General features: G+C 40.7%; 1 protein-coding gene across 1 annotated transcript in view; it reads left to right on the top strand.

Annotated features, from left to right (window-relative positions):
- The window catches only part of MCTP1 (multiple C2 and transmembrane domain containing 1), a 257,037-nt gene that overhangs the window by 162,772 nt on the left and 79,959 nt on the right, over positions 1 to 14,306 (top strand). The window contains exons 12-15 of the mRNA XM_086770666.1: positions 170 to 272; positions 625 to 726; positions 1,064 to 1,138; positions 2,910 to 3,029. Of these exons, the coding sequence (XP_086626792.1) occupies positions 170 to 272; positions 625 to 726; positions 1,064 to 1,138; positions 2,910 to 3,029 (400 nt within the window). The remainder of the gene's footprint in view (positions 1 to 169; positions 273 to 624; positions 727 to 1,063; positions 1,139 to 2,909; positions 3,030 to 14,306) is intronic.

Raw genomic sequence — 14,306 nt, 5'->3', positions numbered from 1 at the left:
GCCCTTAGGAAGTGTTTCGGTTACACGGGGGGAATCCTCATTCCCTTCAGTCAGTGGCGTGGAAAAATAGACGGGTGTCTGTTTTTGCTAACTCCTCATGGTTTTGTCCTTGGTACCTGCCGGTGTAGGTGACTTCATCTCCCTTCTGTGTGTGCTTCTCCTTTTGTAGCAATATTAAAGACATCCACTCGGTGCTCGAAGTGACAGTTTACGACGAGGACCGCGATCGGAGCGCTGACTTTCTAGGCAAAGTCGCTATACCACTGCTGTCTGTAAGTTTCATTCACCTGACATACCGCTCTGTATTTTTCCTGCTGAAGGGGGAAAGGGAAAAAAAAAAGAAAAAAAAAAAAAGATTTGCAGCTCTGTGTCTGTCATTTCTCAACCCAGGCCTGTAATAAGAACACTAAAATTTTAACATACTCAATTCACGGCCATGTTGAATCCCATGATAGTTAATTTTTCCTGACAGACTCGGCCCTGGTAATGAACAGGTACTTGTCAGACTTGCCACAGTTGTTTTGGGTTCTCTGTCAGTTTCAGCAGCTGGGGGTCAGGGGTCACCGGGGGGGTGTATTCAGCAGAGACCGCGAGACAGACGGCTGTCATGTCCTTTTCCTGCAGATTCAAAATGGTGAACAGAAAGCCTACGTCTTGAAAAACAAGCAGCTGACAGGGCCAACAAAGGGGGTCATCTATCTTGAAATAGATGTGATTTTTAATGCTGTAAGTCTTAACTTTGGCTTTTTTGTACTGCTAAAGAGTTCAGTTTCATGAAAGCTTTTGTTCCTGATTTGTAGAGAATTTCTGTCATTCCTCGTTTTCTCTAAACCTTGATGTGTACTGCAGAATACTCTTCTGCCACTGCCTGGCACACCCACTCTTTTTGTTGCTGCTGTCGCCACTAACGTCAGGAGCAGCAGCTCGCGCCTCGCCCTGCCTTTATCTGCTGCGGGCTTGGCAGCCGCGACTTTGAAACTTCCTAATTTTTGCAAATCGCAGCGTGTGTTATTAGTAGGGAGCTGCGTACACTCGGAATACTGACACGTGTTTCCATGCCTAGGTGAAAGCCAGCATACGAACCCTCATGCCCAAAGAGCAGAAGTACATTGAAGAGGAAAACAGACTGTCCAAACAGGTAAAGAGTCAGGAAACGCTAATCCTTCCCGAAGGCCTTCATACCGAGTGTGCACACCCAACCATCCGGTGTCATACTGCTGAGGGTAGAGAATAACATTTTCATTACCTGTTTACAAAAGAATATGATAGGTTGGAAAAGGCAGAAACAAAATACATGGGTTTATTGTGTCTCCTCTATAAATTGCAGCTTAATTTCCATGAAATAGGTGAATAAGGACACAGTTGAAACCATCAGGTTCCACACGTATCAGATTATAGCACAGGTGCATGTAAACTAAGTCTTGCATAAATTTTTGCTGTTAACCTTGACCCGAAAGTTCTCCATTTGTGCAGGGTCGAGAGCCTTTCAGCATTCTTTTAGCCAAATTTTAAGTAAGTTAGCTGAGTAAAGCTTGAATCAAAGGTGGAAGCAGACTGAAACCTTTTATTCCTTTGGAGAGCCCTGTGGGTAGGAAACGTCTGGACCCTTTTTCCTCTGGATATTTCTGCTACACAGAGTTTTAATGTTTTGGTAAAAAATATTTAAACACACGTCTTATCTCTTTCTCTGCTTTTGATTTGGTTTTTCATGTTCCACAAATGGTGTATTTTATACAGAGAGAACTGGGCTTTTGGTTGGACTGTGGGAACAAGATTTTTGTTGTCTGCAGTGAAAAGGCAAAGATCTCAAAAGTGTTTTTTTATTTTACTGAAAGCTTGTAGACTTGAGTGTAATTTAAATTATCTGCTGGATGAATTTTATATCAGTTGTATGATACATTTCATTAAAAAAAGATTTCAAGACACAAAATATTTTTTTCTTTATTGTTGTGAGTAATGCAGTTACTAAAGCTGCATTTTGCACCACTGTTCCAGCAAGGAAGCAGCAAGGCCTTTCATTCAAGATTCATTCTTCTCCCTGCTTTCCTAACAGAAAAAGGCATTGTGATTTTTGCAGATGGCAGGACTAAACTTTAAATGCCCACTTCGGCTTGTTTTTTTTTTTAGTTGAGCTTGCATCAGATAACCCGCCACAATACCACTTAACGTGGGGAAAAAACATTAATTTTCATGTGTGACTGATGTGATTGCATTTTAAAATATCCAAATTATCCGAGAGTGAACATGTCTTACTTACCTAGCATTTTCTGTGCTGCTCAGTACACAAACTAAATCATTCACTGGTTTGTTCACTGTTTTTTGGTCAAGCGTGTTGCCATTTCAGAGGATTTCAGGGTGCTCACCTGAATCAGAACCCAGCGCTGTTGTGCGGCTAAAGTTAGTTTCATAAATACGTAAAACCATGTGGTCAAAACACATTACAACAGACAAATTTGTTACAAATGAAGGAAAATTTGGCTCTAAAGGGTGCAGGTGGTCTTAATTAGGTTAGAGCAGTAATTCTGCATGGTTTCAGGTTAGTGTCCTGCAGCATCTTTTTATTAAGAAAGGCCAAAATTTGTTAAGTACTTGAGAATGGGGAAGGCCTTGCCTACCTAATAAAACTCTTGAAATCTTAATAGCAAAATCATCCATGAAATTTTGCAAGTGGCTTTTTAAAACTGAACAGTTTATTTACCATTCAACAAATACCAGTTGACACAACCAACAAATTCTCTCTTCCAAGTCTCTCAAATTTTGAACTACTTTTCTCAGTTTGTGAATTAGAGAGCTTAACATGTTATTTTCCCAATCTTTACCCAAACTAAGAATGACAGTGTTGTAAGCATTAGCCTCTTCTAAAGCTTTTGGGGTTTTGAAACATTTTCATCCTTGCGTCTTTTTAACAGCTACTGTTAAGAAACTTTGTCCGGATGAAGCGTTGTGTCATGGTGCTCATAAATGCCGCCTACTACGTTAACAGCTGCTTCGACTGGGATTCTCCCCCAAGAAGTCTCGCTGCTTTTTTGGTATGATCTTCTATATTATTGACAATAATGTATTGTTAACGCCCTGGTGTATTTCTGTTCTAGACTGAGCGATAATACAGTGTTGATGTGGGAGTTTCTTTTTTTTATTTATTTAAAACTTTGCCTTATGAAGATACCACAAATCACGTTTATTCACTTTTTTAGAAAAGTAATTAAGTTTAAAATGTCACACAAACAAGATAGAAAGTTGGAGTTTTTAAATTTATAATTGTACAAATAACATAAGTGAGTGATACCGCTCAATATACAGTCAGTGAACCATGGATGATATATCATGAGCTTCTCACACATTACATCTGTTAAACTTTGTTTGGCCCTCTTGTATGCTGCATATTTACTCTAAAACTTGTTTTGGATATTTCGTTAATTCTTTTACGTATCATGAATATAAAATCAATGTTATTTTCCCCTCTACTTACCAACGTAAGTTACGCCTGTCACTTTTTTAGAAGTAAAAGCTCTGGACCCAAATAGTTGATTACTTTGTAAGATTTAGTGTTCTTGGTTAAAAAAAAAAAAAACAAACCCAAAACCAAAAAAAACCCCACAACTCTAAAATCATCACTGCAAATAAACTAGTAACTTTTAAACATCAAGCTCTGGTCATAGTTCAGTTTCTGGTGAATTAATTTTCAGTGATTTAAATGAAACTGCTTTTCTCCATAAACATTAGCTTCAGTACTATTAACCTTTATTTCCGTGTTAAATTTTGAAAGTTCCAAGTGTAATTGTAGATTACATTGTGTTTCCCAGATGAATATCTTTTTGTTTTCAAAATCATACGAGCTATAAACAAGACCTGAGTCCCTGTTTGTTTTTTGTGTGAGGAAGTCCCGCCAGGAATAAAAATGTATGCATGGACACATCTTCTGGAACATCTAAATTTATTGAGTTGGCTGAAATACTGAAGTTCAGAGCCTCTCCACCATGAATACGTGCAGGGAATGGTTTTGGTCTTGCTCTGAATAATTATAGAGGGAGTCTGGTGACAGTGGTCCTGGCTTGGGCACCTGAAGCTCAGGTGCCTCAAATTTGGAGACGTCAAACCAGACGTGGGAGCGGGCTGCACTGGAGCAGTAAAACCGGGTCCTTTGCTGTGTCACTAAATCATGCTGCTCCGCAGGAAGTTTCTTCTAGCAGGGCTCCATCTGTACGGCCTGGCTGGTTAAACCCCCTGTCAAGGGATGGCAGCACGCTGTCGGTCCTTGGTCGCAGTGTTCATCAGGAGTACGGGAGAGATAAGTGCACACTCAGGGTTTATATCAGTACAGTTCATACTCATAGTGATGTCTGTAGTAAATACACTAGGTGCAAAAATCTAAATATACTTGCTACTGTTTGTTTTAGAAAGATGATCTGTCATTTCAGTTTTAAATGATCAAAATTTCATAGGAAAATGCAAGTTTCTACATGAAACTCAGATGTTCGTGTTGCTATTACTGCTCCAGTTAGTAAATACTCACCTGTCCAAGTCTGATTTTGGTATGGATGTGGAATACCCACCTGTTAGCAGTGGAAGAAAGGGAAACAGAAGGTATCCTATTATTTGGGGCAAATGAAGCTATTTATTTCTCATAGTGCACTGCTGTGGCCATGGAAGAAGTTGTGTTGCTGTGAAACTGTAATGGTTTCTGATGGTAGTACCAGAAATTCAGTGTCACAATAAGTAGATGGAAATACATTAAACAAAATTTGAGAAGGGAGGCATGCAGTCAGTATACACCATTGTTGTAGTTATAGTGTGTCCCAGTAGAAAGATCTTCCTGATTTTATTTTTGTATATATTTATTCCTCTTATATACATTCCAAAGCCTACTCTTCTTCATTTTACTTTTAGTATTTGTTTTGCTATGTGGTGTTTGTGGTAGTTGTGAAGATACTACGTCCGCATCAGTGTTGTGACTTCACAGATGCATTGCTGCTCTGCATCCGAGTGCATCCTGTGCTTTTCGACCTGATGTTGTTCTCTCCAAGGATCAAATCTCTCTGTTGGTTCAAAAACCGATAAGCTTTTGCTAGCCAAGTCAAGCCTGCATGACCTTCTGTCATGGTCATAAGCTTTGGATTTTGATGGTTTCTAGAGTTGCATAGCTATTGTAGGCCCTTGAAAAATCTTGAGTGGTCCACTTGGCGTGTGATGCTGAACTGTGCTTGCACTAAGGTTACACTTGAATGGAATGAAAAAGCTGTACTTATGTGTGTCGTTTTCATCTCTTCACTATTACAGAAATCCTATCTCCTCTTGAAGTTGTCTCTCAGAGGTTACAGAATGTGGTGGTGAAATGTCTGTGCCAGAAAAGAGATGAGAAATAGGCCGTTCTGGAGGTTCCCAGCTCTGTAGGCAGGCTAATAAATAACGTACAAGAAGCAAACTGCTAAACTAACCATTTCTTCCTTCCTGTTGGATTTGAAGACGTACCTTGATGAGTAACCTCCAGATACAGATTTACAGCCATTTCACACAAGCTACATATGTGAGGGTTGGTTTTTCAGATCTCCCGTTGCCCCAGGTTCTTGTCATTACCATTACTTTGTGTTGTATCTCACCCCATGTCTTTACTTTCTGATGGGACCACTGTTACGGAAGACCGCGGGTGAGGAAATTCTGGCAGACTAGCTCAGTTTTCAGAAATGTAGTTGTAGTTAATGAGAGAGATCTGGAAAGCAGGACTGCTCTTGGAAACCCGCAAGAAAGCCTTGATTAATACAGTGACTCTATAACGAGCTACAGTTGTCTGCTTCATGTTCCTCGCACGCTGAAGTGTTCGCTGCAGCTCCTTTTGAAGTTGTTCTTGGAGAGTCACAGTCTAAGTTGTTGAGACAAAAATATTCATTGAAGGGGCTTGCTGGTTGTTTACACGGCAGAACTTAGCTGTCTCCAGCCTTTACATTATTTGGGACATTTTAGGAAAGGAAATGCTTTTATTAAAGGTTTAGGATGGTTCTTTCTCAAATCTGTCGAAAGGCACCAGTTCAATGACTTCAGTTGCCCGTGCTGGGCCTAGAAGTACAGAAACTTAGAAGTTAAGTTTTCAGTATTCTAGGTTATGGGTTTCCTCAACTAAATACGTTACCTGTTTCTGTTGAAATATATTAGCTCATCTCCTTCACTGGGGATTTGATCTGAATAACTTAAGGTTTTGACTCCATTTTTTTTTCCTATATCTCAGTAATTCACAGCAGAGGAATAATTGCTACCCAGACTTTTTAAAATATGTTTTTGTGGTAGTATAACTGTGACATATTATTAGCTGCTATTTTTCAGTTATTCGGAGACATTTGTAAGTAACTTATGAAAAACAGATTGGTCTGGCTAGAATATGACTTTGGATTTGAACCATCAGAAGATTTTATATTCTCTTCTTTTTCTTATTTATTTCCCTTTAAATACAGAAAGAGCGTAACACCAGTGTTAAATTAGTGTTTCAGTTAATGGCTTTATTATATTGCATATAGTCCTGTTACATCTAGAGGCTGACCAAGAAAGTGTTATTTGCTTGTGTTTGTGCTTCGTAAGCACCTAAATGTGATGGAAAAGAGTAGAATACATAGAGGGAGCCCTTGCTGTGAATTTAAGTTTTCTGCATTTAAAGCAGGCCTTTGGATTATTTAGCAGTTAATTTGTATATATTTTTAAATTCAGTCATTAATATGCTATATTTCAGGCAGAAGAACTTTTATTAGGGTATCCGAAAGTGGATGGTTTTCCTCCGATTAATCTACCGTGAGCACTGAAATGTCTACTAAATTGGGCCTAATTTCCGTCAGCTTCTTGACCAGACATTTGTGTTCCTGCAGATGTCAGCGGGTGCAACGCAGGGGGAAAAAAAGTGTACACTCTTTTTTTCCAGTACTGTCATTTCTCACTGTAATGAGCACAAAAATAATTGGACAACTGAGCTATCAGTAAAAGGACACACTTCAACGTGAGTCAATGAATTATTTTACGGGACAAACTTTAATCTTTAAATGTGATTGTAGATAATTTGTGCTACCATCTGTCCATTTGGAATTCTTTTAGCCTTTTCAGTCGTTATACAGTAAGTGCTGCTGTGTTTAACATTAACATTTGATATTTTACACATTTAATTTCCATACTGCTGCATGGTCCTCGGGGAGCTTTGCTCTAGTGCTACATGAGAGAGACAAAGTATTGATCAGTTAACATTTCAGCTACATTTATGTATGTCGCAAAATTAATGAAAATGCCAGACAAAAATGTCAGAGTGCACAAAAAGGTAGAATTTAAATTTGGTAGTTTAATGAAAAGTTTAAGATGTGCATTATCAAAAATGTCCCCTTACCTTTAAAGTACAATTCATAACTGAGTAACTAAAGGGAACCACATATTTTACTTAGAGGAACATTGAACATGAAATATGAGGGAATGTGTAATCTCCAAAGTGTTTGGTATCCCAAAACGGCCTCAGTAAAGCACTTTAATTGCCTCCTTGAACATTTAACTGTTACTCGTAACACAAACTTGTGTCCTATATCATTTGGGAGCAGAGCCCCCCCACCCAATCCCTTGCGTGCTTTTCAGTGTGTCCTCAAATTAAAGCTTTCTATGGACGTGTTCTTTATTCCTGTTCTTACTCCTCCACATCTTTCTGTACGCCTGTATGCGTGCACACAGAAAATACTTTTCTTCCTTAGTCTTCGAAATATTGATAAAATGACTGGGCCTGCGTCCAAGTCATTTGTCAGGTCAAACTCACCTTCACTTTGTCTTGTAACGTTACACAATTCATGTGTGAGGATGACATAACAGTGTCCCCAGCCTTTGATTAAGTGTTGGTTCTCCTGCTCATACACCATTTAGTTGTGGTGGTGTCACGCTAATTAATGGAAACCGAGATGGGAACAGGAGAAAAAGGAGCTGGTCCTTAGCAGGAAATGAGACGGTAAAGTAATTTTGTCAACTTACTTAGCTTTTCCCTATGAAAAAGGGAATTGATCACTACTGTGTGTTTCAGAACCACTTTCAGTCAAAGCTGAAGGACAAAGATTATATTTTGGGATAGACTTGATGTGATCCCATCAGGAATGGGAATGCGTTTGTGTTAGTTATTAAACATTTTCCTTTTTTTCCCACATTGCAGTTTTAGGAGACTCCGAATTTTGCAGACATATTTAAGAACTCATAGATTTTGCTGTTGTGGACGGCATTGTTGAGGGTATCACATACAAACACCTTCAAATGGCTTTTTACTGAACTGGGTGAAGTGGGCCATCAAATTGTCTTTGCAACCTATTGTCTAGAATTTGAAATCAGAAGAAGTGCTGGTAAGGTACTTGCAGAAACTTCTCACATCCTAAAAAAGCCTTCCCAAAAATTCCTGTTGCTGTCAGAGCTGCCGGTTCTCAAACAAGATTTGCCTTTGTAAAGCAACACGGCGGTGGCCGGGCTGGGTACAGGATTCATTTCTGATGCAGGTTGCAGAGGTGTGCGGGAGTCTTTCAGCTTTGTGTCGTCTGTACCTTCACCTGTGGGAAAGGGGGAAGCAGACCAGGCTGCTGTGCTTTCGGTCTTTTTTGGAAACGAAGCAGGCAAAAAGCAAAGTGAGTCCTGTTTCCTCTTTCCTGATTTTCTTCAGACCAGCAGAACTAATGTGAGACTGCTGCAAAAACAGAGTGGGATTTGAGCTCTCAGTAACGCTTATCTGTACTGTGTGCCAGGTTTTGGAAAGTGAGGTAGGGAAGGCACATATGTATTTCAATGGTTTATGTGACCACTGAGATCCGTTAAGCAGTCATACTTAACAGAGAAGCCAGCACCAGCAGTGGTTGATAAAACCCTCTCTACTTAGCTATTGCAGCTGAGGGGCAATGCTGGTGTGGAAATGCTTGTGTGGTCAGTCCACATCTTGAGTTTGATGCATCCTCTGTTTGCAAATCTGATAGAAGGAAAGACTGTGCAGTATTTATATGCTTAAAGATTTCTTTTAGTATTTTATGTTGGTTTTAAAATATCGCTTCCATTTTACCACCTTCATAGAGCGATCGCCACTTGTTAAAGCAGTTTAGCAGCGTGATTCGTTGCCGAAGGGCACACGTGGTGCTGTTTTCGGAAATCTGGAGCATCTTCTGTGCCGCCCGGCTGCTCTTCCGGGAGGGCGTGTGTCTGTCTCAGGTTCTGTGTCGCACCACCGCCGTCCCTGTGACTGGGGTACCCACCCCAGTGTGTCTGAAATGGCACCAGCTGTACCTTAGGCATTCTAACTGCTCCCTTAGGTGTTTGTTTTACCTGCGTGTCTGTTTTAGGTGCTTACCTAAACTCCATTCTGAGTTCTTCATAATCTTAAAGTGTTCAGTCTCAAAAATGCCTGTGCAATGGGGGGAAGTGCTTTCCTTGTTTTACATAGACTTGTAGAATCATTGAATCATAGAATCATAGAATGGTTAGAGTTGGAAGGGACCTTCAAAGGTCATCCAGTCCAACCCCCCTGCAAGGGGCAGGGACATGCCCGACTATCTTTAACATTGGAAGAGACCTTCAAGGTCGTCATGTCCAACCATCAACCCCACACACCATGCCCACTAAACCATGTCCTGGAGTGCCACATGCCCAGTTGAGATGAAGAGCCTTTATGATTTCCCAAAGAGGACATACACAGTGGAATAGAGCACTGGTACCCCAAATCTTGGACTGTTCCCTTCACTACCAGACCGTTCTTCCCTTTTCTCTCTGTTTAGAAAACTGACAGCTTTGTGCTGAAAGTGTTTGCTTATCAAATCTTTCAAAATGCTGTTGTAGCTTGCTACACCAGAAGATCTGATGCACCAAAATTTGATTGATCAAAAATTGTGTAAATCAACAAAAACTACTAGTTACCATGCAGTATTTAGTGTTACCCAAAAAGTTCCAAAAACAAGTTCAAATTTCCTCTTCGGGCTGTGATGTGACTCGAAACGCAGGCAGCCAGTTTGCGGGAGCGGCGATCTTGGTCTGGCACGCGTTTCCCGTAACGCGGCTCATGTACAGCGTGGTCCCCAGCCGCTCGGTGTTGCTGGAAGGGTTGCAGGGTGGTTGGACCAGACCCAGCGCGGCTGTGTGTCCAGAGAGGGGCTGCATCGCATCACATATTCCTGCTTGCGCTTGAGCGTGCAAAATTCTCCTGAATAAAAAACTGTGCGTTTGAATGAACGGCTTCGGATAGCATTGATATTAATTCGGGATCATTATTTAGTACCAGTGTTCTAAGGAGAAAGTGGTGTGTACCTTACCATCCTTCCTGTACCTTCCCTGACTTGCTGTTTCACAGTCATTGCAGGAAATCTTGGGCATTTAAACTTTCATTGCTTAAACAGTGCACATGGCTGGGTTATAAAATACCGCACTTTTTCATCGTCTTGTGGTTATGAGTCATATGAGAACCAACACACTATAAAATCACGTTACAAAGGGTGTTTTACTTCCTTTTTATTTTAGTGGCGGTTAGGTATTACAATGGTTTGCCTTGAAGTGGAAGGACTATGGGCCACACTGATTTCACTGGACTGTTTAATATTTAAAATAATAATGCAATGTTTTGCAAAAAGTTTCATTGTAGTGAAGAAAGAGGCAATAACCAGGTATGTCCTATGCTAACAAGAAGTGCCAAAGTAAGGAAAATCAAATAGAGAAGTGATATTTCCAAGCTTTTGGTTGTCCCTGTAGAGCAGTTGCTTGTTTGGTAGGTATGGAGCTGGTAGGTGATGCTGTAAGCATCTCTGCCCAGGTGGAAGAATGAAGGAAAAACAAGCAATTCTCAATATGCTGGATTTTACCAGAGTGAAAACACTTAGGGTAACCTTGAAATGTTTCAGATATGCATCATGAAAATATTTGTCTTGCTTCTGTTGTTTAACCTTGCAGTTTTCTGATGTCAGTTTTGATTGCAGAATGTGAAGTCCAGCCTGTTAATACAAAAAAGGCTTAGAACGTATTTCGTTTGCACTGGTGTCGTGCAGGCTGTGTGACTAACAGTAACTGGTTTTATTGGTTTTGTAAGTAAGTAAAGCCTCCAAAGAAGTACACTTCCTGAGTAACCACCTCAAAACCTACCCAGGAAGTTTTGTCCCTTTACCCTAAAAGGGGACTGGCTGCCACACACAGCCATGTCCCACATTTTTGGCAAAGGAGAGATGCCGCACGCTTCCCATTTCAAAAATGGCAGGTTTGGACCAGAGAGAGTTTGAAATCTTGCTTCCCGCTTGGAAATAACTGGCGGGTGGGGATGCTGTTGGTGATGGTGATACCCAAAACCAGCAGAACTGGCGGGGAGAAGGAGCGATGAGTCTGTTTCCCTCAGGACAGCAGGAAATCGAAGTGAAATACGGCTGTGCCGTTCTGCTGTCTCCTGGATGTTTGCTTAAATTTCTGAACTGAAGGCCAATCTGACGGTGATGAAGAAAATCCCCACCTAGCCTCAGCCGTGTTGCTGGTGAAGGCTGGGTGTTTCCAGTGGCCTTGTGCAGTAGCTGTTTGTGCAGCTCACGGCGATATAAAGAGGAGCAAATACTGCCTTGAAGAGCCTTTTCCCTAAGTATTAATGCAAGAAACAGTGTTGTCTAGATAGTTTTTAAATATATGAAACACTCAGAGTGTGGGGGAATGTTAAGTTTTTACCAAGTATCGTACCTAAGTGATTTTGGTTCTGCCGGAAAGGAGAATTTCAGTTGACCTCAAAATAAAAATCCTGTAAACCTTGTGGCCACTTGTTCGAGAGAAACAGCATTTTTTTTTTTAGATTATTTAATTTTCAGAAGAAAAATAATAGATGTTTATATCCAGAAAACCTATTTATTACTTTGCAATAAACAAGGAGACATAATTTAAAAGTGTAATTTTTTTTTGTTTCACTGGTAGATTTTATTTATTACAGAATAAGTATTAACACTGATCCAGTAGAGATAACTCACATTGTGACCAGAACTGTTACTGAAGAGGAAAAAAAAAAACAACAAACTCAAAACTGTAAGTCAAATGCCTGCAGCTGAATAGACTTGCAACTGCACGGCAGATCTTTGCAGTTTGTACGTTTCCATGAATAGCATCTGCACAATTACGGTAGCGCTGAAGTTAGAGGATACCAGCCACTTTCCACGGATACAAGTACTCCAAGAAGAACCCGCTGATTTGCAAAAGCAAAAAAAAAAAAATTGGCATAATTTAGTCTTTTCTATCTGAGATTGACCACTGCTCTCACAGCCATTGTTAGCACTGCAAAGTTATCTGTTAAAACTGGTATTATGCAATTGGAACTTCTCGGGCAATTAGCGTGCGGCCCCGGCTGAATAGGAGACATGATTTTCTCTCCACAGTCGCAGAGTAGCTGTGATTAGACGTGCCTGGATTCCAGTTCTAATTGACTGGCCTCCGTAAGTAGACACCGCTCATTAATGAACAGAGACAGGCTCTTCCTAACTGCATTAAAAAAATAAAATGTAGCGAAGAAATGTGCTCCTAAATGAATAAAATTAATTCTGTTTTTATATACAGAATACATATTTTGCATTCATTGCTACAGGACGTGGCTCTGTATACTTAGGAAAGCTATGATTAAAAAAAAGAATCAAGCCAATATTACTGCATATCTGTGATTCTCTGCACTCTGTGTGTCTCCTGTAAATCATAACTTGAGGAGTAAACACGTTAAGCGGAAGGTAAATCTCTGCTTTAACAGGAGCCCTGGCAGGACTAATGCACACGTTTTTGCTGTTTTCTTACATTTCCCCTCAGTCTTGAAGTCCATGAGCGCATGGTGCCTCTTTAGCTTGAGATGCTCCTTCCTGGACCATTCTCCTCTTAATGAAGTCAGCTTGGGTGATATTTCTGTTCTCACTCCGTCTCTCCTGAGGTCTGTCTCCTGCTGCTGCTCATTTATCAGGGAGAGGAAAAATCTCTTCCTGGTCTCACACAGGTGCACATGTTTGAAACTCTTATCTTCCAGTGACAAGTTCTTCAATTTCCAGGAAAAAGGGTATTTTTCATCATTAAAATCAGCTGATTCCTTTGAAGATGAGTGATCAGTACTTAAAGGATGCTGTTAATGATTATTTAAGCCTGTTTTCCTTAATGAAGAAAGAATGAGTATTTTTTGCTTGGTGTACAATATTTTTTTTTGCTGTTTTCCCTTAAAGGCCCTCTAGTACCAGCAGATACTGTGTCCTTTTAGCATGACTGAAAAATTTAAAAGTAGATGTTTTTAATATTTGCTGCCCTCTTTATTATTAGTTGCTTAAAGCAGCACTGTTAGCAGAGGGATTATGAGTTAATAAAAATGTCGTGGTGTTAGTATATAAAACACAATATAGTTTTCCCCAGGTAATGATTAACAGCGTAGGGCCACGTTATCTGCACTTAATGCTTGTACCCTGAATGTGCTTGATTTTCGTCGTTTAGGAACAGTATCACAATGTTGTGGCAAGTAAACATGGAAACATTTTGGAGTGTCTTTATTTTGATGGAATCTCTTGTTTGAGCTTTGTTTCCGTCTTCCGTCACTATCTGCATAGCGTTACGGCTTCCCGTCAGCCTCAACAGTGGTTTTAACACTGGATATTGATATTCCCTGTGCAACTCCAGTGAAACACGTTAAAAAATTATTTATTCACCACAGTCCACGAGCTGGAGCATTTGGAAAACAGTGCACTGGTAGGTCATTGTTACGTCAGTATTCCTTCCGCGTACAAGAGTCACTTTGGGTGTGGGTTATGGTTTTTCAGCCTTTTAAGACATTTTTGTTTTGCTCCAAGGCTCCTTCAGGTTTATCCTAGCTACCTTGCATTCCGTCAGTATGAACGCGATACATCTCTCCAAATTACTGGCTCGCTCAAGCGTACTTTTCCGCTCCTTGGGAGCGGAGAGCCCGGTCGTCCCGTCTAACGGAGGTTACCTACCGCAGCCCGGCCGGCTCAGCCGCCCGCCGGCCTCTCCACCTGAGCTCCTGCAAACTGAGCCCGGCCCATTCAGCGCGGCAAGAACGGCTCCATTGTCGCGGGAAGACGCGTTTGTTTCGCAGAGAAAATTATTCCCATTCTCCTTCTGAATGAAAGACAAGGCTGTTGTTACTCGAGGGATATTAGGCCTCACTGCTTTTTTGAGAAAACAAATTTGCTGTAACTTCATCTGTAATTTAGTACGGCGCGGGCGCAAATAGACGCTGCATTGTATGGAAGAGGAGGCAGAAGTAAGGGTTTGTTAAAGCCATAAACGGGTTGGGTAACCATTGTATTTCCGGAAGCGGCCTTATCAGAGTCATAGGTTAAAAA

The sequence above is a fragment of the Chlamydotis macqueenii genome, chromosome Z (assembly GCF_036417535.1).
Source record: "Chlamydotis macqueenii isolate bChlMac1 chromosome Z, bChlMac1.mat, whole genome shotgun sequence".
Taxonomy (NCBI): Eukaryota; Metazoa; Chordata; class Aves; order Otidiformes; family Otididae; genus Chlamydotis; species Chlamydotis macqueenii.
The sequence above is the reverse complement of the archived record's forward strand: the minus strand, read 5'-3'. Positions and strand labels throughout refer to the sequence as shown.